This window comes from Eretmochelys imbricata, chromosome 11 (assembly GCF_965152235.1).
Source record: "Eretmochelys imbricata isolate rEreImb1 chromosome 11, rEreImb1.hap1, whole genome shotgun sequence".
Taxonomy (NCBI): domain Eukaryota; kingdom Metazoa; phylum Chordata; order Testudines; family Cheloniidae; genus Eretmochelys; species Eretmochelys imbricata.
This window is the reverse complement of record NC_135582.1, coordinates 14845995-14867475: the sequence shown is the minus strand read 5'-3', so window position 1 is coordinate 14867475 and position 21481 is coordinate 14845995. Positions and strand designations below refer to the sequence as shown.

Genomic DNA, 21481 nt, shown 5'->3' with positions numbered 1-21481 from the left:
GGGGGAGAAGGTCCTATGTACGGCACCCCCAGGCATAATTACAAAGAGAAAAGAGAGTAAAAAAAAAAAAAAAGTTAACTCTGCAGAGGCTAGAGGGAATTAAGCAGTTAAACTTTGTATTTCACCCAAACAACTTTTAACCGAAAATGTTAAAAAGGAAAAGTGTTAGAGAAAGAGCATTCTTGGTTTCTTTGCAGCCATTCTGAAAGAAAAATGGGCCCTCTTCCAAAGGAATGTCTGTAAATTAGCCAGGCAAAAATAAACTATCTGATTAAAATCATTTGACTGGACAATTTAGTCAAATTTGATAAAAGAACATAAGAGGGTTCTATTGGAACTTAACTGCCTCAAATGTATAAAGGGAATGTAAGATGTAAAGAACAGAGCAGTGTGGAAGGGATGTTAAGGAAAAGAAAACGTGTATGTATCTGTCTGTGTGTGTGTAAATATGTAAAGTTCTAAGGACCAGTTAGTTTTGTTTTTGTTTTAAATAATGCCACTAAAAATCCATTTGACTCTTTAATTCAAAGTTGCAAAACTGACAGACCTTTTTGCTAGACACAGGTAATTAGTGTTGTTTGGCTTTGGGATTTGGCATTTAACCCTTAAAAGGTAACTCAATGCTTTACAAAATTTAAAATGTTTTTAAGTTGTGGCTGCAGCAGGGCAGTCAAAATCAGGAGAATATAAAAAAATTTTTTGGATTCTTTTTGTTTGTTTGTTTTTTGTTTGTTTGTTTGTTTTTGTAACAAAATAGCAGATGAGAGTTGTAGTAAAAAAAAAAATTTAAAAAAGACAGTGCCTCTCTGAAGCAACAGCAGTGGTGAGGTGCACAAAACAAAAAGAAGCAATGTTAGAAACACTGAGTAATCAGACTGTCACTTTGATAAAGGTACATGAAAACTCTGTAAGCAAAAAAAGAAATAGTGACACCTTATGTAAAAATGGATCTGGATAATGTTATAGAAGTTAAACTATGGAAGGAATGTGCATTTGCCCCAGAACATGTGCGGGGTATATTGTAGAAGGGCAAAAGAAATACAAACATACCATGCTACTTCATTAAAATGCTATTAGGGCTCTAAAGGGAGCCACAATAGGTTGGGTTTTCTTTTTCAGATTGCTGTGTGTTTTGGAAGCAGAAGTTAAAAGTAATCAAAACTCTGGTGAAAGTTGATTGTGTCCCTTTTAAGATAGAGTCTCTGAGCTGCTGATGGCTTTAAATCCAAAAGCAGGAAGTTTCTGTGAAAATGCAAATGACCTAAATGATAAAGGAAGGAAAGAACTAGCAGCACAAAGGAGCTGCAGATAAAGGACACACCTGGTCAGCAAACAAATTGTCTAAATAAAAGGCATGGGATAACAAGACAATTTTAATAAATTTAATGATAATAAGTATCCCTGTAACAACGTATAGTGTGTATGATTTTTGGAAAAATCCTTTAAGGTCGTATGGTAATGATGCTTCTCAGTTATTACCTGTAAATAAAACTTAAAGCTTAACACAGCAGGAAAAACATTATAAACTTGGTCTGCTGTATAAGAAGGAAAACTCAGGGATTTAATGACTAAACAGTGGGATAATTTCCCCATAACCCTTAAAAGATAAAAGCCATTGAAACCTGGCCTGCCTATAGAACAAAAACAGGAAAATATGGGGGCAATATCTCTGTTTTGCCTGCAATCAGCAAGGGTATTTGTAAAAGAAATATTTTAAGCAATAATCTGCCACCCCAAAAGGGGTAGAAACATGTTCTTTTTGTCTTTCAGAAAATCAGGAAAAGCTGCCAGCTGAAAAGCAACCCAATACCATGAATCTACTGTCACAATAGAAATTGTGTTCTGTGTTTTGTCTTGTGTTTTGTCTTGTTGCTAGCACTGTTGTGTGTTTAAAAAAAAAAAATACTGAAGACCTGCAGGAACTTAAAAATAAATTAAGCTTTCTGTCCCAGCTACAGGACAGCCTGATACAAAAACAAATACATGCCAATGTAGACTTGGTCCAAATTGGTCTGGGTAACCTAAAAGGCCGATGGAATCTTTAGTAATGGCTTAATACTACCACATGGCTTATCCATAAGAAAAAAAATATATTAGAAATAGGAAACTACACAGCCATAGCTATGGGATGCACTGAAATGCAGATACTTGCACTAGCTACTTTGGAACACAAAATATTCTGGGTCATATTGGGAAATATTAAGGGTTTGATGCATTTGTTAAAAAAAGAAAGAGATCATTGTTTGACACTTATCAATATGAATGGATGCAATATGTTTCTAGTACCGTAAACCCGACTTGTTAATGGGAGAAATTGTTGTCAAAATTGCACACCAACAGTCCCTGGAGGCAAAGGTATTGAAGGTTAACCCATTCCCCATATTACACATGGGATCCTTTTGGCTACCCTGGACCTTGAGCCAGTGGGCTGGGGAGGGAGGGAAGCTATTGGACACGAGAGGCTGTACCGAATGGACTCCTCAAAAGTGGGTGTGCCTCACCTTGCCTGTTGCCCCAGAACCTTGTAGTAAAGATACATCACTAGGATCATGTATGTGGCATGAATTGGAATCACAAACTCAAATTGCCTCACAGTACTTTCTCTTGAATAGGTTACATAGAAAGTGACACTGACGATTATAAATCTTAGTGTCAAAAGGGGGATTATGTTGGATCATATTAAAGAAGTTCTGTATTAAAATCACAAATGAGTTTGATTCCCCAGAGTTTAAATTCCAGGGTATTACTAATTAAGAGGTCTCTTGGTTTTTGGTACTGTTTCTCTCCCTGTATGTGTGAAACTTGCAAGCTGCTAATTGTGTTAGTACATTCTAAGACAGAGTCTATTCTCAAAGCAATTCACAGAGAGAGAGACTCAAAGTAATACTCTAACAACAGAAACAGCACCCAGAGACTCCCCGCCCTTTTGTTGTATTAACAATTGTGATTAAAATAGAGATAGAGGATGTATGTGGATGGATGCTTGGTGTGGATAATAACTGAATGATCAGGGAGGTGCCAGCCTAAGAATCCAGTGTCCATCGGCTGAAGAAGGCGTCAAGTGGAAATAACCAGAGGACCCCCCGGAGGGCAGACTGGTATCCACCCAACAGCCTCAAGAATGGGAGAACCAAAGAACAAGATAACATCTTGGAGCCGTCAGGAATGTGCTATCTGCTGATTGATTCAGCAACAGCATGAAGCAGCAATTCCCATACACTGGCATAGGAAGAAATTCCTATAAAAATAGACTCTAAAAAATGAGAACTTTGGGGGTCTGATTCTGCAAACCAACTTCCAGGAGCATCAGATGAGCATCTGACAAGGCCCTGCTCCCTCCTCATGTCCAGGCCACCTTGCCAGTGGCTTGGCATGAGCAACTCTAAGGCTGGTAACTATGATAACAACCTTGCAGAACCTGTGTGTGTGTGTGTGTGTGTGCGTGTGTATATGAATGAATGTGTGAATAAATATGAGATTGAATGGAGTGTTATAACTATAACTAACTGCTTACTAGGATTCTTTCTGTATTCACAATAAATGTGGTATTTTGCCTTTTTTCCCTTTAATAAGATCCTGCTGGTTTTTATTTTATTGGTACAACAACCTTGGTGTCCAAGTACCTTCCAGTAGCGCATTCAGTGACATGAGTAACATTGGTTATTCCTTAGTATATAAGGCTCTGATCCTACAGGAAGTTCTATGCTGTGTTGACCAAAGTCTCATAATGCTTTATGATTAGACCAAAGATGGAATGAAACACTACTCTCTTGCTTGTGTTGATGGTGCAACAGTAATTCCATCATTAAGGAATGAAACTGTACTAAAAGACTGAACTGGCTCTCACAAACAGATGTATTACCCAAACATATGTAAATTAACTGTGGTATTAAAAAAAGGAGTACTTGTGGCACCTTAGAGACTAACCAATTTATTTGAGCATAAGCTTTTGTGAGCTACAGCTCACTTCATCGGATGCATACTGTGGAAATTGTAGAAGAAAACCTGGATTTGTGCTGGAAATGGCCCAACTGGATTTTCATACACATTGTAAGGAGAGTGATCACTTTAGATAAGCTATTGCCAGCAGGAGAGTGGGGTGGGGGGAGGTATTTTTTTCATGCTTTGTGTGTATAAAAGATCTTCTACACTTTCCACAGCATGCATCCGATGAAGTGAGCTGTAGCTCACGAAAGCTTATGCTCAAATAAATTGGTTAGTCTCTAAGGTGCCACAAGTACTCCTTTTCTTTTTGTGAATACAGACTAACACGGCTGTTACTCTGATAACTGTGGTATGTAATCTATTGCTTAAATTAGCCTCTGTACCAGATGTCTGGAGGGTAGCTAATGTAATGCTGATTTTTAAGAAGGCCCTAGAGGCATACCTGGCAATTAGAGGCTAGTAAGTGTGATTTCACTACCAGGCAAATTGATTGGAACTATAGAAAGAACAGATGTATCAGACAAGATATGTTGGGGGAAAAGTCAGAACAGCACTAAGAAGTCACTGGATAAGAAGGAACATCCTCTCATGGATCAGAAACTGGTTAAAAGATAGGAAACAAAGGGCAGGAATAAATGGTCACTTCTCTCAATGGAGAGAGGTAAATAGCAGAGTCCTCCAAGGATCTGTACTGGGACCTGTGCTGTTCAACATATTCATAAATGATCTGGAAAAGGGGATAAACAGTGAGGTGGGAAAGTTTGCAGATGATACAAAATTCTCTAGCTAGTTAAGTCCAAAGCTGACTGCAAAGAGTTGCAAAGGAATCTGACAAAACTGGATGACTGGGCAACAAAATGGCAGATGGGTGCAAATAATGCACATTGGAAAAAATAATCCCAACTATACATACAAAATGATGAGGTCTATTTTAGCTATTACCATTCAAGAAAGAGATCTTAGGAACCATTAGAAAAGTGATAGATAAGACAGAAAATATCAGAATGCCACTGTATAAATCCACGGTACATTCATACCTTGAATACTGCGGTGCAATTCTGGTCAGTCGTCTTAAAAAAATATATATTAGAATTGGAAAAAGTACAGGGCAACAAAAATGATTAGGGGTATGGAACAGCTTCCATATTAGGAGAGATTAAAAAGACAGGGTCTGTTCAGTTTATAAAAGAGACAACTAAGGGAGTATACGATAGAGGCCTACAAAATCATGAACGGTGAGGAGAAAGTGAATAGGGAAGTGTTATTTACCCCTTTATATAACACACGAACACCCAATGAAATTAACAGATAGCAGGTTTATAACAGAAGGAAGTACTTCTTCATACAACGCACATTCAACCCGTGGAACTTGTTGCCAGGGGATGTTGTGAAGGCCAAAAGTATAACTGGGGTCAAAAAGAATTAGATAAATTCATTGAGGATAGATGCATTAATGGCTATTAGCCAAGACGGTCAGGGACGTAACCCCAAATCTCCAATTGCCAGAACTGATAACTACAGGCTCATCAACCACCTCTGTACCATGTGGATGCTGCCACAGTTTGGGCTTAGGTTTTCCACCATAAATCTTCCATTTTCCAGGGCTCAGCTGAAAATATGTACCCTCACCCCAACAGCTGCTCACTAAGGACAACATGCCAGTGAAACACAGAACCAACAAAATCTATTTTTGACATTTAAATACGCACACAAATCAGTGAAATAGATTTTAACATTGGGTTCAGCTGACAGCCTGAACAACAGATCAAGTTTAAGGTGACGCAATCGTGTTGTCAAACAACTGGAAGTAGAGGGTTAACAAAGGAATGCAAAACTGTATGGACAACAGTATTGGGTGTGATACTACAACCATGGGTCTATGAGTGGGGTGTTGGTACAAATTTGGCCAAGTACTGGTGGGGGAGTTGAAATATTTCAATCCTAATCACTCCTTCCAGAACAAGATCTATTTTTCCTTATCTATGCATTTCTAATGCACTCGTCACAGCAACATCTAAGCACACATAGATGCGCTTATTCCAAAGAACGCATCATTTCTGCTTGTCAGGCTCTTGCTTCAATCCCTTTCAACGGGAGACTTCAAGAAAAACACTGAACCCTAAACAACGGAGAGACTCAGACTCATTCTGATCTCCATTGGTAGGACTTTAGCTACAGAATTCCCTGCCAATGAGCCCTTGAGACTGTAACATGTTATATCCCCATCTATCATAGCTGTCACAACACAGTGAGGTGGTGAAGACTCAGACTTTAAGGTCAGAAGGGACCATTATGATCATCTAGTCCAGGGGTAGGAAAACTTTTTGGCCTGAGTCGCATCAGGTTTCTGAAACTGTATGGAAGGCCTGTTAGGGGAGGCTGTGCCTCCCCAAACAGCCAGGCATGGCCCGGCCCCCACCCCCATCCGACTCCCCCCGACTTCTCGCCCCCTGACAGCCCTCCCAGGACCCCTGCCCCATCCAACCCCCCTGTTCCCTGATGGCCCCCCAGGCACTCCTGCCCCATCCACCCCCCACTCTGTCCCCTGACTGCCTCCAGGCCCCCCCACCCCTAACTGCCCCCCGCCGCCCCATCCAACCCCCCTTCCTTCTTGACTGCCCCCCAGAACTCCTGCCCCCATTCAACCACCCTGTTCCCTACCCCCTGACTTCCCCACCCCCTAACCACACCCCTGCCCCCTGACCACCACCCCGAACTCCCCTGCCCTCTATCCAACCCTCCTGCTCCCTGCCTCCTTACCGCGCTGCCTGGAACAGCGGTGGCTGGCGCCGCAGCTGCACCAGGACAAGCAACCGAGCCACGCAGCACAGAGCACCTCAACAGGCCGGGCTCTGCAGCTGCACTGCCCCAGAAGCTCACAGCCCCACCGCCCAGAGCATTGGGCCAGCGGAGCAGTGAGCTGAGGCTGTGGAGGAGGGGGAACAGCAGGGGAGGAGCCGGGGGCTAGCCTCCTGGGCCAAGAGCTCAGGGGCCGGGCAGGACGGTCCTGGGGGCCGTAGTTTTCCCATCTCTGATCTAGTCTGACCTCTTGCACAACACCGGCCACAGAATCTCACCCACCCACTCCTGTAACAAACCCCTAACCTACGTCTGAGCTATTGAAGTCCTCAAATCATGCCTCTGAAATAGCTAGGGACTGGCCCATTCAGGGGTTCACAGATAAGAATCAGGATCTTGAATTTGATTGGGAGAATTGGGTAGGGAGTCACCATCACATGTACAGTGCCTATGTCATGTGCTCTTCACAGTTTGTCTAACCAAAGTGGAAGGCCACGCCAAAACTGTAGTTGTCATGTGACCTCATCAGTAGCCCGCTGATGATAAAGTCACAAACCAGCACAGCTAGATCCCCATGTGAGATAAAAGGGTACAGCATCCTGGCCGTGTGTGATTGACAGACATAGATGTTCAGAGCAGCAAGAAGTCCATAAGGGACCCTTCGGACAATGCACCAGCTTGAAAATCAGCAAGTGATGTTAAAAAACACAAAACAAAAATAAACCATTTTCTTATAAGAAAGCTTTCTTAAACTTGGCCAAACAAACACAACCTGGTAGCCACATAATTCTGAAATATACTGTCTTCTCAAGGAAATATAAGTGGTGACTTTCCCACTGCTTAGGAATGGTTAGTTTTTCCATTGTGAACTCATTCCTTCCAGTGGTTACATCCCAGCTCAGCATTTTGGAAATGCAGGTATCAAAGTTAAAATACAGAGCTATTGTACATACATTTATAGCACTTAAAAAACAAAAAAAAAGGTTTGTTGCTCTGTTCACTTTAGGAGGACAGTTTTCGTTTTCTCATGGAGACAAGCTTAGCCAATTGTCTGTGCAAATATTTTTTAAAGTGGTTGGTGGTGGAAATAAAATCTTGTGCGGTGAGACTGGAGTCTGGGAAAACCAGAGGCAAAAATCACAACAGGTCCTGAATTCCCATACTCCCCAACATCAATAACAGTTAGGACCTGACCCAATGCCCATCAAAGTCCACAGTAGCCTTTCCACGTAGTACAGTGGGCGTTGGACTAAACCCTTTGCGCTAAATTATTCCACTAAAAGCCTGTTGCATTATCTGAATTCCTCTGCTGATGAAGGGAGGCATCACTGTTGCTGATGCGAGTTTCTTATTTTCCCTTTGCTGTTCATCTTTAAAGAATTTCTGAGCAGAAGCAGGCTGACCCTTCCCGCCCCCCATTTTTAATTCTTTCCTTTCTTTTTTCTCTTTACACCCCTCTGATCTCCTCCACTTTAAAAAAAACAAAAACAAAAAACAAAACAAAAAAACCCCGAGTGTCTTTTAATCTCATTTATACCCTCTGTTTTAAGCCACTTTCCTCATAATTTATTCCATATATTTATTACACTTTGCAAGGAATATCTGACTTCACCAGGACCCTACATGGGCTCAAAAAAAAAAACCACACTAGCAGATCCTAAAGCAAGATTTCTTCCAACTGGCAGACTCTATTGCATGCAGAATCCAGCTCAATGATGTAGGTAATCCAGACAATTTTATTCTTCATGTCGGTCAGAGAGTGCTTTACAATTCCATTTTATATAAAGACATCCAGGTCTTTTAAAATATTTACCCTTAAAAAAAAGTTTAACCTTATATTTCATTCCAAAGCAGAACAAACTTGCAGAAGGTATAAAGTTCAGCAGTCACACAGGTATTAATATTCCTATGTAAGTTTTAAGGCTTTTGCTTTATTAAATAAATAAATACATACACACATACATACATAAATGTGATGCACAGCAAAGCTATTACCTGTACAACAGGGAATATGTGAATGAAATCCAGTCCCTGGATCTGATGTGGCTCCAAACGATGGGGGCACTTCATTTTTGGCAAGACAGACACAATTTTCTCTGTTAAGGCACTATTTTAAAAGAAAAATATCAAAGTGTATACAATTAAATTGTTTAAATTTTAAAGAATGACATTTCCAAAATATGCAATGTTGTTGTAGCCATGTTGGTCCTAGGATACTAATTTCCAAATTACGTAGTAGTTTGAATGTGCCCTCTATTGGCGGAAACTGGATAACAACACTTTTTTTTTTTATGAGCACAGCTGTGAAGTTGTATTTTTTTAAATTAATAAGACAATTGCTTGTTTCTTAATTTCCATTATTCAACATCAATTTTATAATATCTTAGGCTGATCAGATTCAGTGCACGCATGATCGTGAGGGATATCTATTTTATACATATGTTTCCATTATGATGCACATACATTTAACTGCTCAAAGCTAGAGAGTAACTTTAAAACATAATTATATATTTTATCAAACAAAGTTCAACTTCAGGATGAAAAATCTGGAACTTAAAACTGTCTGAGTGGATCTCTGCTGTTGTTACTAATTAAGAGCCCTCTCCTACAAAAAAGTGAACTAGCTAGAATATTGTGAAAGTGAAATATCTACCAAGAATGCTGCTTACATGTACAAAGTCTAATCAGCTGGAGTATATATAATCCAGTTTGCTGAGAAACTATGTCCTTCTGAAGCTCATAAAAGTGCTGTTAAAGTGAAAGGTAGTTTAACATGGGGATAACTCTATTGGGGTTCAATCTTGCACCCACTGAATTAACAGGAGTTTTGTCACGGATTTCAGAATAAAGCGTACTTTCCTGACCAAAAAGAATTAAGGTGACATACAATGAATTGGTGCTCATGCTCAGGTAGTCAATCTTTACAGACAACAACTTAAGAGTCACTGATGTGATATATTGTCCCCCAAAGGAAAAAAAAAAAGAGTGTCCAGACACTGACATCAGTGGCAGAGACTGTCATCCTAAAGAGCTGCTGATGTTTTGAAGGAAAATTGCCCAGAGGGATAGGAGAGAGTGGGATGGAGAAGAGAAAAGATCCAGAAACTGGGGATAGTGCCTGAAGAGCCAATGTTGATTAGAAGAGAAATAGTTGAATGAGAATTTTGTAATTCCTCTTATAGATGGCTCACCATGTGATGTAATTTCCACTGTCAATGTATTAATGAGATGCAATAGTGTTCTTTCTATGTATAAACCAAGAGTACATGCAATCCATTTAAAGTATTTTTGTCCAACAGAGTGATAAGAAATCATGTAACAAATATAACTGATGTTAATTTATGCTTCCGTACTTATTTCGATAACATTTATAATAGCTGACCCAAGATTTTTATTATTAGAACATTGCCTAATAAGAGCTAGCAAAATATGCACTGGACATCATCAACAGAATACTTGCTAATTAATCCCTATTATCATCACTCTGAGAGCTGCATGGAAATGTTGAGACACACTAACAGTTTAAAAAAATGAACAATATATTTTAAAAAACAAATATCCTTATTTATACTACTAACACCTTAGATTATTAAACATCCAAATAGTACTCTGTTATAACAATTTCTGCTATTTTCTCACTGTTTACTTTTTGCATTTTCTTCAGCTAGAACTAAAACAGACTATAAAGTTTCACTTTGATTCCTGTAGACTAGCACAGTGCTTTATTTTTTGAGTTCCTAATACTCCAGGGGGATGTTTAAATTCAAACTGCTCTGAATTAATTTTTTTTTTTAAAAAAAATCAACTAAAATGTTTTCATTACAACAGTATCAAGGATGACTTTTTCTTTTAAAGACAAATGAATTTTTTTGTCCTGCTAGAGTTAAAACGAACACCTAAGATTTTTATAAGAGACAAGAAGAAAAATATATTCATCTCTATTTTCTGTTTCTTTTGTGTATTTAAGAGTACTTTATGTATAGCTCATTTCCCCTGGTGACGTGGATGTCTCTCAAAGCAACAGGGGAGAAAAATAACGTTTTTTAAAAGTAACATGATTGTAAACATCACTTAAAATCAACAGGGGAACACAAAGGCAGACATAGTAGCTGAAACTATATTCCACTTATCTGAAGTGGAAAAATGGGCTTTTAATGCAACTTGCCTGGCACTGTCCTTCCTTAGTTACTTCCTGCAAATTTTAATTGTGACCTACAATGTCCCAGGTTTATCAAGAAACATACTGAACTTTAAAAATGTCACATTACCCTTCTAAGGAGAGCTGCCATTGACTAATTTTACAACCTTCTACAATGCAAGGACTGGCTGGCTGGCAATCAGATGCTGTCTATACAAGGTGGCAACAGCAGAAAGAAGCCACTTTGGGCTCCATCCTCCCTTCCTCCACAGTTTGGGGTACTTGTGAGTGACTTCCCTTTCACAAGGGCTTAGACCACAATGTCATGCTGTAGATTTTATTGGTTGATGCTTGCAATTCTGAGTTTGAGACCACAAAAGAGGACCAAAGGCGATTTACAATGAAACTTGTTTTCAGCAAACACAACTAATTAGCATGCATCGTCTTCCAAGAGACAGAGAACTGAATTATACTAAATACATGGGAGTCTTTGAGAAGTGGTCTCCTAAAACAGGAAATTTCTCAGTAAAACTGATCCCCTGTACAGGTTTCAAATGTATAAACAGGATGGTGATTTGTATCAATTTTTTTACAATATGAGATGCCAAACCATGGTTCACACTGTATCAACTTACATTTTCTGACCAATTGTAGAGTTTTCCTGAAACAATAGATCAACATCAATGTCAAAGCTGCAAGTAGTGATGCACCAGGTCATGCCACCAACTACCTAAAAATGAACAAAAATATGGTTATTTTCACTTTATGTTCAAAAAGGGAAATTTTCAAACAAATATTATTTAAATCCAACCAATATGGCTTCACATTTTTAATCTCCTTCCCCACCTCCAATACAGCACGATTCAAATGCCATCTAATATCTCATCAAAATATAGTGAAGAGAAATTCAGAATCACCGTTTGCGATGTTTCAGATTATTTTTTAAACTTTATTTCCTAGTTTTCTTGAGACACTGAGCTCTCTGACATGCAAGTAGATGAAAATCCAAGTACACTGTCAACCATGAAGAATGGAATAAAGGTTTTTAAAAAATGATGAAGTGGCTGTTTTAGAGATCATGAGCTGTAAAAACTCAAAACAAGAATTGGAACATATGTCCTCATTTACCTAATCCAAGTTTTTCCACTGTTATTCTTTTATTATTTGCATTAGAAGTAGCACACAACCCCCCGCCCCCAATATGGTAGGCATTATATAAACAGTGACAGAAAGCACCTCACCTGAAGAAGTTTCTATCTTAGGCCCCAACTCTTCAAACATTTATGAACATGCTCAATTCAAAACACCAGAGCAGTCTCATTGATTTCAAATGACAGGTTTCAGAACAGCAGCCGTGTTAGTCTGTATCCGCAAAAAGAAAAGGAGTATTTCTGGCACCACTGAATGCATCCAATGAAGTGAATTGTAGCTCACGAAAGTTCATGCTCAAATAAATTTGTTAGTCTCTAAGGTGCCACAAATACTCCTTTTCTTTTATTGATTTCAAAGGGTCTACTCACTTGCTTAAAGTTAACCACGTATACAAATTTGCAAAACCTAAATACACAACAGAAAGAATAGAAGAGGTAACAGGCACAGAGGTGAAGTGACTTACCCAAGCTCTCAGAGCAGGTCAGTGGCAGAATCTAACTAGAACCCAGGTTTCCTGACTTTCAGTCCAGTACCCTTTCCACTACACCACACTGCCTCTCTAATATAGTACATACTCAGCATGGTTACGAAATAATCCTTGTATATTAGTGTCTAGTTTGTTTCTCATAGTTGACTGTCTAGTGTGACAGTCGGTAGAAGGGGGAGGTATTTTATTATAACAATATTTGTTTGTTAAACAATTAACAAAAAGTCCTATAAAATATTCTATACCATAACAGCCTACAGAGTTTCACTACAAACACTTATGTATGTAAGTAATCCCACTGCAGGATCAGGATACAAGATGCCAGTCCCACAACTGGATGTGTGTGAGTACCACTGAAGTGTTCATTTCCACAGATCCAGTTACAGAATCAGGGCCGTAAATAGTCTTCCTTAGGCATACTTATATTTGTGCTTGTAAAGTGCTATGACTGCCTATGGCTCTATAAATATAATAGTTTGTAGTTTTAACAAGCAAAGGTTTATAGGACAACACCACTATCCTATGTACAAGCAAACTATTGAAAGAAATGAAAGAGCCCATTTTCAAAGGCTCTGCCATAACTACAAGGGATGCACTCTCAAAGCAAGGTTCAGGGATTTAGCAAGTCAAATGTTAAACCAACAAAGGTACCTCTTTAAGCATATACTCTGTACAGCCTGACTTACTTCCTGTCTTTGAGGATGAAGGTCCCTATAACTGGCTTTCCACAGAATTACCTAACCCTTCCCAAAATATTTCCAGTGACAGTCCAGAAACAGCTTCACTAGGTAAGTTGTTCTATTCGTTCATGAAACTCCACAGCTAATAACTTCCTTAACCTTCTTTAAACTTGTCCCCATTACTCCTCATTTTCAGTATGACTAGAGCCTTTTACAATGATCATGCCACAATGCAAACAAGTTTTCATATTAAACAAATTTAGGTCCTTGTTTGTTTAGCCATGGAACTCTAGTTCCAGTTAGGAGTGATACATGGAGCTAAATTCCCCACACACCCACTTCAGAACTGTAGGCCCTGATTCTGCAAATAGTTATGTACGTGCTTAGCTTTAGGTATGCAAATAGTTCCATTGAAATCAATAGGACCACTCATGAGTAACTGCAGAATTGGGTGCCTTAGTTCCCTGAGATAAGGACTAAGTTTTACTCATATCTTCACTACATTAGTGGAACTATATAAATAATAAAAATAACTTTATATGCTGCTGATCTCCCCTTCTCCTTACTACCTGGAACTAGTAAGCTGAATTTGAAAACCATGTTTAGTAAATACAGTAAACTATGTCTAATCAGTAATCCTGGATTACAGTCTCACCTTGTCAAAGGGTGATAACCCTTTGATTCTTGCCCTGAAATACCCAGCTGCCACCAGCAACTCCAAAATTTCAGTCAATTTGATGTTTTGTTCTTCATCTTCTCTGGTTTCAACCTAACAAACAAAAAATTAACCCTAATTTTAAAATATTGTATCCACTCACCTCCTCCAACCACCCAACTTTAGGACTCAAAACAAATTTTCCCAATTTTTTCCTTAATATAGACCATATGTATGTTAATACAGAGTTTTCTCTCACACACTTCCCTTCCATTTGCAATCTGATAACATCTTTATAGTAATTACAACAATTGCACACATGGAAAAAACATTAGGCAAGTACTTAATGTGTTTCTAGGTGGCTTTAACATGAAATGTTTTGTCCTGTTTGAGAAAACCTATTTATTATTGCTCAGTCGCTCTTGCCCTTTTATTTCAATCAATCTGCATCTCTTCTCTAAATGTGGTGTTTGCTCCATTTTTTAAATAAACAATTCAGCTATTGCATTCTAATTGAATCCATGTCAGTTCCTGCTCTTCATCTGATCTCCCTGTCCCATCTGTTTTTAAAGTAAACCCAAACAATCTGGGCACCAAAGGCCACAGCACAGGTAACATACCCTTGATTCTGCAGATTTCTGTCAACTCTGTAGGGCTCATACAATACTACACCTGAAATGTAATGTTTTCACAAACTTTGTATGAAGATGGTAAGAGATAAATTGTTGTGGGATTCCGCTGTTTCCTTTAACCATTTTCAACAGCCCAGAATAGGACAATGGCAGCATTAATATTGAGCGCTTATGTGAAGCTTTTTTATTATTATTTCCAAAGCACTATGCAAACTTTAACTAATTAATTCACGAAAGGCTCCTGAGTAATAAGTGTTGTTACCCCCATTTTCCAGGTAAGAAATCTGGGGAAAGGAGAATTCCCACGACATTCCGAACCCTTAGAGAAGGGTCAGTTGCGGAGCCAGGAACAGAATTCACAAGTTCCTGACTCCAGGCCTTATGCTCAGGCAGCGAGAAACATCCTGTCTCTGTCACCCCGAGAGTCAGTGCAGGGGAAAGGAAGCAAGCTAGGGAAGTTGCTGCCTGTGCAGTATTCATAAAGCAAGACAATCTGCCAGACCAAAGCTCTCTAGCTGTTTAAGTTTGGGAGAAACCTAAGGGTCCAACCGCTTTATAGTCTGGAAGTCTCCCCGTCTTTTACGTCGATGTGGGAGCTTTCACCCCCGGAAGGGGCTCAACACTCACGCCTACAACACGGCTGAGATGAGCACAGGGCTGCAGCCAGGGCGACAACCGCGACCCTCGGGCCTTAGCTCCTCTGACCTGGACAAGCCCCGTCCCCCAGGGAGCCCGCACCGCAGACACAGCCCAGGTGCCCAGCCCCGAACGCCCCAGGGTCTGGGCCTGATGCCGGGCAGGCCACGCCGGGGTCAGACCCCAGCCGGGGAAGCCGCTAGGCCTGGCAGCCGCCGCGGTAGGGGAGAGGCAGAAGCCGCCCCAGGAGGCGGTGACCGGCCCATAGCGGCGGGAGGGGGCTCCCAGGCCGGGAGGCCGCCGGATGGGAGCCCTGCGCCTGTCGACCCGTAAGGAGCCGGGCGCACGGCGGGGGGCTGGGCCGGGGGTCTCGTTGCACCCCGGCTGCAGGGAGGCCACGGGAGCGGCCCGGGGAGCTGGGGCCAGGAGTCCGCGCAAGGGGCAGCTCGGGGTCCCCGGACGGGCAGGCGGGGCCGTACCTCCTGCGGAGCCTGGTACCCGAGTCCCTTGGGGGCGCCCATCGCCCCCGCTGTCCAGCCTGCCTGCGCCGCGCGGCTGCCGCTGTCACCCGCGCTCCCTCCGCCCACCAACGGCCACGGGGGGGGGGGGGGGGCGTGTGCGTGGGTGTGGCCTCGCGCGCGCCCGTCTCCGCTACCTCCCCGCGCGTTCGTCCCCGCCCCCGGCCTCCGCCCGCGCAAGCGCGTCCGGGCCGCGCCATTCGCTGCGACAGGGGGCGGGCGCTGCAGGGTGACAGGCGGGTCATGTGACCGCTTGGAACGCGGGGTGCCGTGGACGGGGGGGGCGGGTAGCCGCCTCCAGGTCTGCCCTTGGCCGGGGGTCCATTGTAGGGAGAGCCAGGGCAACCTCCTTGCCAGAGCATTTGTTCTCAGCCCCCTTTCGTGCATTAGCCCGCAGGCAATCCGGGATTTCCGTCCGCTCTGCGTTTCACTGGGGGTTGCGAGGCTGTTTAAAAGCATTTGTGGCCATGCAAATGCATCTTTTGTAAACACCACTTTTTCTCTCTATTGCAAAAGTTTCCCGAACCCCTAAGAGTGCTGTGCAAAGGTATTCTTTGCCAGTGATGTAGGCTTGTTAGTTAATAAACTATCAGTAGGAGTTTAAAAGCATGCCCCCAATTTTCTCCCCACCCAAATATAAGCGCCATGCCATGCTAGCAAACTCACTGTGCCTATTAAATCAGGGGTTCTCAGGGCAAATTATTTGGTGGCCTCAGAGTGCGGCCACCAACTCTTGCTAGGTTTCAGAGTAGCAGCCGTGTTAGTCTGTATCTGCAAAAAGAAAAGGAGGAGTGGATATGTAGGCAGAGTTGACATCGAGGTTTGTTGCATGGATTGGTTCCTGAGTTAGAGTTACTATGGTGCGGTGTGTAGTTGCTGATGAGAATATGCTTCAGGTTGGCGGGTTGTCTGTGGGCGAGGACTGGCCTGACTCCCAAGGCCTGTCAAAGTGAGGGATCGTTGTCCAGGATGGGTTGTAGATCACTGATGATGTGTTGGAGAGGTTTTAGCTGAGGACTGTATGTAATGGCCAGTGGAGTTCTGTTGGTTTCTTTCTTGGGCTTGTCTCACAGCAGAAGGCTTCTGGATACATATCTGGCTCTGTTGATCTGTTTCCTTATTTCCTCAGGCAGGTATTGTAGTTTTGAGAATGCTTGGTGAAGATTTTGTAGGTGTTGGTCTCTGTCTGAGGGGTTGGAGCAAATGCAGTTGTACCTCAGCGCTTGGCTGTAGACAATGGATCGTGTGGTGTGTCCGGGATGGAAGCTGGAGGCATGAAGTTAGGCACAGCGGTCGGTGGGTTTTCAGTATAGGGTGATGTTTATGTGACCTTCACTTATTTGCACCATGGTGTCTAGGAAGCGGACCTCCCGTGTAGATTGGTCCAGGCTGAGGTTGATGGTAGGGTGGAAGCTGTTGAAATCGTGGTGGAGTTCTTCCAGGGTTTCCTTCCCATGGGTCCAGATGATAAAGATGTCATCAATGTAGCATAGGTAGAGAAGGGGCATGACAATTAACTTGTGTCTGACCCCTGAGCTTCACTCCACCTTCTATATGTATCCACATCCGCATCAGCACCCTATCTCACTGTTAGAGCCCTGTGCAGATACAAAAATTTGGATCGGTATCTGATCCTCGGTTCACAAAGATAGTAAAGAATACAGACGGGGATCAGATGTGGATCCAAATTTTTGTATCGGCACAGATGTATATTTTCACCTTTTAAAATAACAGACCTGGATTTAGACTATACCTATACCTACGTTCATCCTTTCATTCACTCACTCATGTTTTAATTTCTTTGCAGATAATATTAACAATTATATATTGTTTGTCTTTCCTTTGACTCCAGTCCCCTATTCTGACCCCAGTGTCACTCCTCCAGAACACCTAAAGCCTTGAAGGTCGGCTTCTCAATAAAGGAGTAGTCAGTGATGCAGAATCTGAGCGTACTCCAAGTGTAACTTGCTTTATTTACCTATATACACGAGTCACGAAATCATGCAAAATGAGACCACCGCAGAATGCGCAGAGCAATCCCTCCTTATGGGATTCTCAGCCCCACATCAATGCCTCGTTGCCAATGAAGTAACTCTTTCTCAACAATTGCATCTAATCAGAGCCCAAGGGAGAGAGCAAACTCCCCTGCTGCTCACACAACATCTTCTCTGGCTACCTCTACACAGAACCTTGCAGAACTCAAAACTTACAGCAGAACTCAAAACTTACAACAACACAGCATGTCTTCCCAGGAGTCAAAACTTATTTGTACACTAAGAAAAATAACCACTGATCAGTGCTATCTGGTGACCCCAGCCATGACAATATGCTGTTGCTTTCAGGAATTACATGGATTCTGTTGTGGGTGGGACTTTCCAGGAGTCAGTTTTTATGTTAAGATATGTTTGTGATACAAGTGTGGGGCTTTACATTATGCAATGCACTGAGAGGACTGAATAGGTGTGCTTCTTAAATATAAATATTAGGGCTGTCAAGCAATTAAAAAAATTAATCGTGATTAATCGCGCGATTAAAAGAATTAATCGCACAATTAATCGCGTTGTTAAACAAAAATAAAATACCATTTATTTAAATATTTTTGGATGTTTTCTACATTTTCAAATATATTGATCTCAATTACAAAACAGAATACAAAGTGTACAGTGCTGACTTTATATTTATTTTTGATTACAAGTATTTGCACTCTAAAGAAACAAAAGAAATAGTATTTTTCAGTTCACCTAATACAAGCACTATAATGCAATCTCTTTATCATGAAAGTTGAACTTACAAACGTAGAATTATGTAAAAAAAACCTCGCATTCAAAAATAAAACAAGGTAAAATTTTAGAGCCTACAAGTCCACTCAGTACTACTTCAGCCAATCACTCCGACAAACAAGTTTGGGTACAATTTGCAGGAGATAATGCTGCCTGCTTCTTGTTTACAATGTCACCTAAAAGTTAGAACAGGCGTTCACATGGCACAGTTGTAGCCAACGCCACAAGATATTTATGTTCCAGATGCGCTAAAGATTCATATGTCCCTTCATGCTTCAACCACCATTCCAGAGGACATGTGTCCATGCTGATGACGGGTTCTGCTCAATAATGATCCAAAGCAGAGCAGACTGACGCATGTTCATTTTCATTATCTGAGTCAGATGCCCCTAGCAGAAGGTTGATTTTCTTTTTTGGTGGTTCCGGTTCTGTAGTTTCCATATCTGAGTGTTGCTCTTTTAAGGCTTCTGAAAGCATGCTCCACACCTCGTCCCTCTCAGCTTTTGGATGGCACTTCAGATTCTTAAACCTTGGGTCAAGTGCTGTAGCTATTTTTAGAAATCTCACATTGGTATCTTCTTTGCGTTTTGCCAAATCTGCTGTGAAAGTGTTCTTAAAACAAACATGCTGGGTCATCATCCGAGACTGCTAAAACATGAAATATATGCAGAATGCAGGTAAAACAGAACAGGAGACATACAATTCTCCTCCAAGGAGCTCAGTCACATCGTCAGCATGGAAGCATGTCCTCTGGCATGTTGGCTGAAGAATGAAGAGGCATACAAATGTTTAGCATACCTGACACATAAATACCTTGCAACGCTGGCTACAAAAGTGCCATGCGAACGCCTGTTCTCTCTTTCAGGTGACATTGTAAACAAGAAGCGGGCAGCTTTATCTCCTGCAAATTTTAACCAAACTTGTTTGTCTGAGCGATTGGCTGAAGTAGGATTGAGTGGATTTGTAGGCTCTAAAGTTTTACATTGTTTTATTTCTGAACGTAGTTTTTTTTTGTACATAATTCTACATTTGTAAGTTCAACTTTCATGATAGAGATTGCAGTACAGTACTTGTATGAGGTGAATTGAAAAATACTATTTCTTTTGTTTTTTACAGTGCAAATATTTGGAATAAAAAATAAATATAAAGTGAGCACTGTACACTTTGTATTCTGTGCTGTAATTGAAATCAGTATATTTGAAATTGTAGAAAACATCCAAAAATATTTAATAAATTTCAGTTGCTATTCTATTGTTTAACAGTGCGATTAATTTTTTGGAGTTAATCGCATGAGTTAACTGCGATTAATTGACAGCCCTAACATATCTAAATTGGGGTTGGCTTTACATCATCCCTTCCCTCTAATCACTGGGGAAATCCTGGACAATGCTTCTCATCATTTTAATTCAAATATTCTCTGAACTGTTGTAGGCCATTTTTTTGGAGACAATGGAACAGATTTTATGGTCTCCATGAAATAAAGTCCAAGTTTTATTATACTGGACATATCAAGGATTTTCTGTCTGTGATCCAAGCCTTTCCGTTGCTGGTGATTTTTGAAAAGCTTTGCATAATGTTCTTTTCAAAGACTCTCATATTCTACAGAAGCAATTACTGAGAAAAACAAATTAACTTTCATCACTCTGTCTATTCAGACTTTGGAAATAAGGACAGATGCTGAACTCACAATTATTTGCAAATCATAGTCAGTTAATTTCAGCATGAATTGAACTTGTGTATTGATGACAAATAAAATACACAGAATCACAGAATCACAGAATATCAGGGTTGGAAGGGACCCCTGAAGGTCATCTAGTCCAACCCCCTGCTCGAAGCAGGACCAATTCCCAGTTAAATCATCCCAGCCAGGGCTTTGTCAAGCCTGACCTTAAAAACCTCTAAGGAAGGAGATTCTACCACCTCCCTACGTAACGCATTCCAGTGTTTCACCACCCTCTTAGTGAAAAAGTTTTTCCTAATATCCAATCTAAACCTCCCCCACTGCAACTTGAGACCATTACTCCTCATTCTGTCATCTGCTACCATTGAGAACAGTCTAGAGCCATCCTCTTTGGAACCCCCTTTCAGGTAGTTGAAAGCAGCTATCAAATCCCCCCTCATTCTTCTCTTCTGCAGGCTAAACAATCCCAGCTCCCTCAGCCTCTCCTCATAAGTCATGTGTTCTAGACCCCTAATCATTTTTGTTGCCCTTCGCTGGACTCTCTCCAATTTATCCACATTCTTCTTGTAGTGTGGGGCCCAAAACTGGACACAGTACTCCAGATGAGGCCTCACCAATGTCGAATAGAGGGGAACGATCACATCCCTCGATCTGCTCGCTATGCCCCTACTTATACATCCCAAAATGCCATTGGCCTTCTTGGCAACAAGGGCACACTGCTGACTCATATCCAGCTTCTCGTCCACTGTCACCCCTAGGTCCTTTTCCGCAGAACTGCTGCCTAGCCATTCGGTCCCTAGTCTGTAGCTGTGCATGGGATTCTTCCATCCTAAGTGCAGGACCCTGCACTTATCCTTATTGAACCTCATCAGATTTCTTTTGGCCCAATCCTCCAATTTGTCTAGGTCCTTCTGTATCCTATCCCTCCCCTCCAGCATATCTACCACTCCTCCCAGTTTAGTATCATCCGCAAATTTGCTGAGAGTGCAATCCACACCATCCTCCAGATCATTTATGAAGATATTGAACAAAACCGGCCCCAGGACCGACCCTTGGGGCACTCCACTTGATACCGGCTGCCAACTAGACATGGAGCCATTGATCACTGCCCGTTGAGCCCGACAATCTAGCCAGCTTTCTACCCACCTTATAGTGCATTCATCCAGCCCATACTTCCTTAACTTGCTGACAAGAACACTGTGGGAGACCGTGTCAAAAGCTTTGCTAAAGTCAAGAAACAATACATCCACTGCTTTCCCTTCATCCACAGAACCAGTAATCTCATCATAAAAGGCGACTAGATTAGTCAGGCATGACCTTCCCTTGGTGAATCCATGCTGGCTGTTCCTGATCACTTTCCTCTCATGCAAGTGCATCA

General features: G+C 41.5%; 1 protein-coding gene across 3 annotated transcripts in view; it reads right to left on the bottom strand.

Moving 5' to 3' along the window:
• Window positions 1–15699, bottom strand: part of CCDC93 (CCC complex scaffolding subunit CCDC93) — a 111181-nt gene extending 95482 nt beyond the window's left edge. For 2 of the 3 annotated variants that reach the window (XM_077829396.1, XM_077829397.1), the window contains exons 1-4: window positions 15604–15699; window positions 13857–13970; window positions 11518–11612; window positions 8740–8851 (exon numbers count right to left, since the gene is read on the bottom strand). In XM_077829396.1, the coding sequence (XP_077685522.1) occupies window positions 8740–8851; window positions 11518–11612; window positions 13857–13970; window positions 15604–15645 (363 nt within the window). In that variant the 5' untranslated portion in view covers window positions 15646–15699. Of the gene's footprint in view, window positions 1–8739; window positions 8852–11517; window positions 11613–12123; window positions 12227–13856; window positions 13971–15603 lie in introns of those variants that run through there. The other variant, XM_077829398.1, reaches the window with a different exon arrangement.
• Window positions 15700–21481: the final 5782 nt, after the last annotated feature.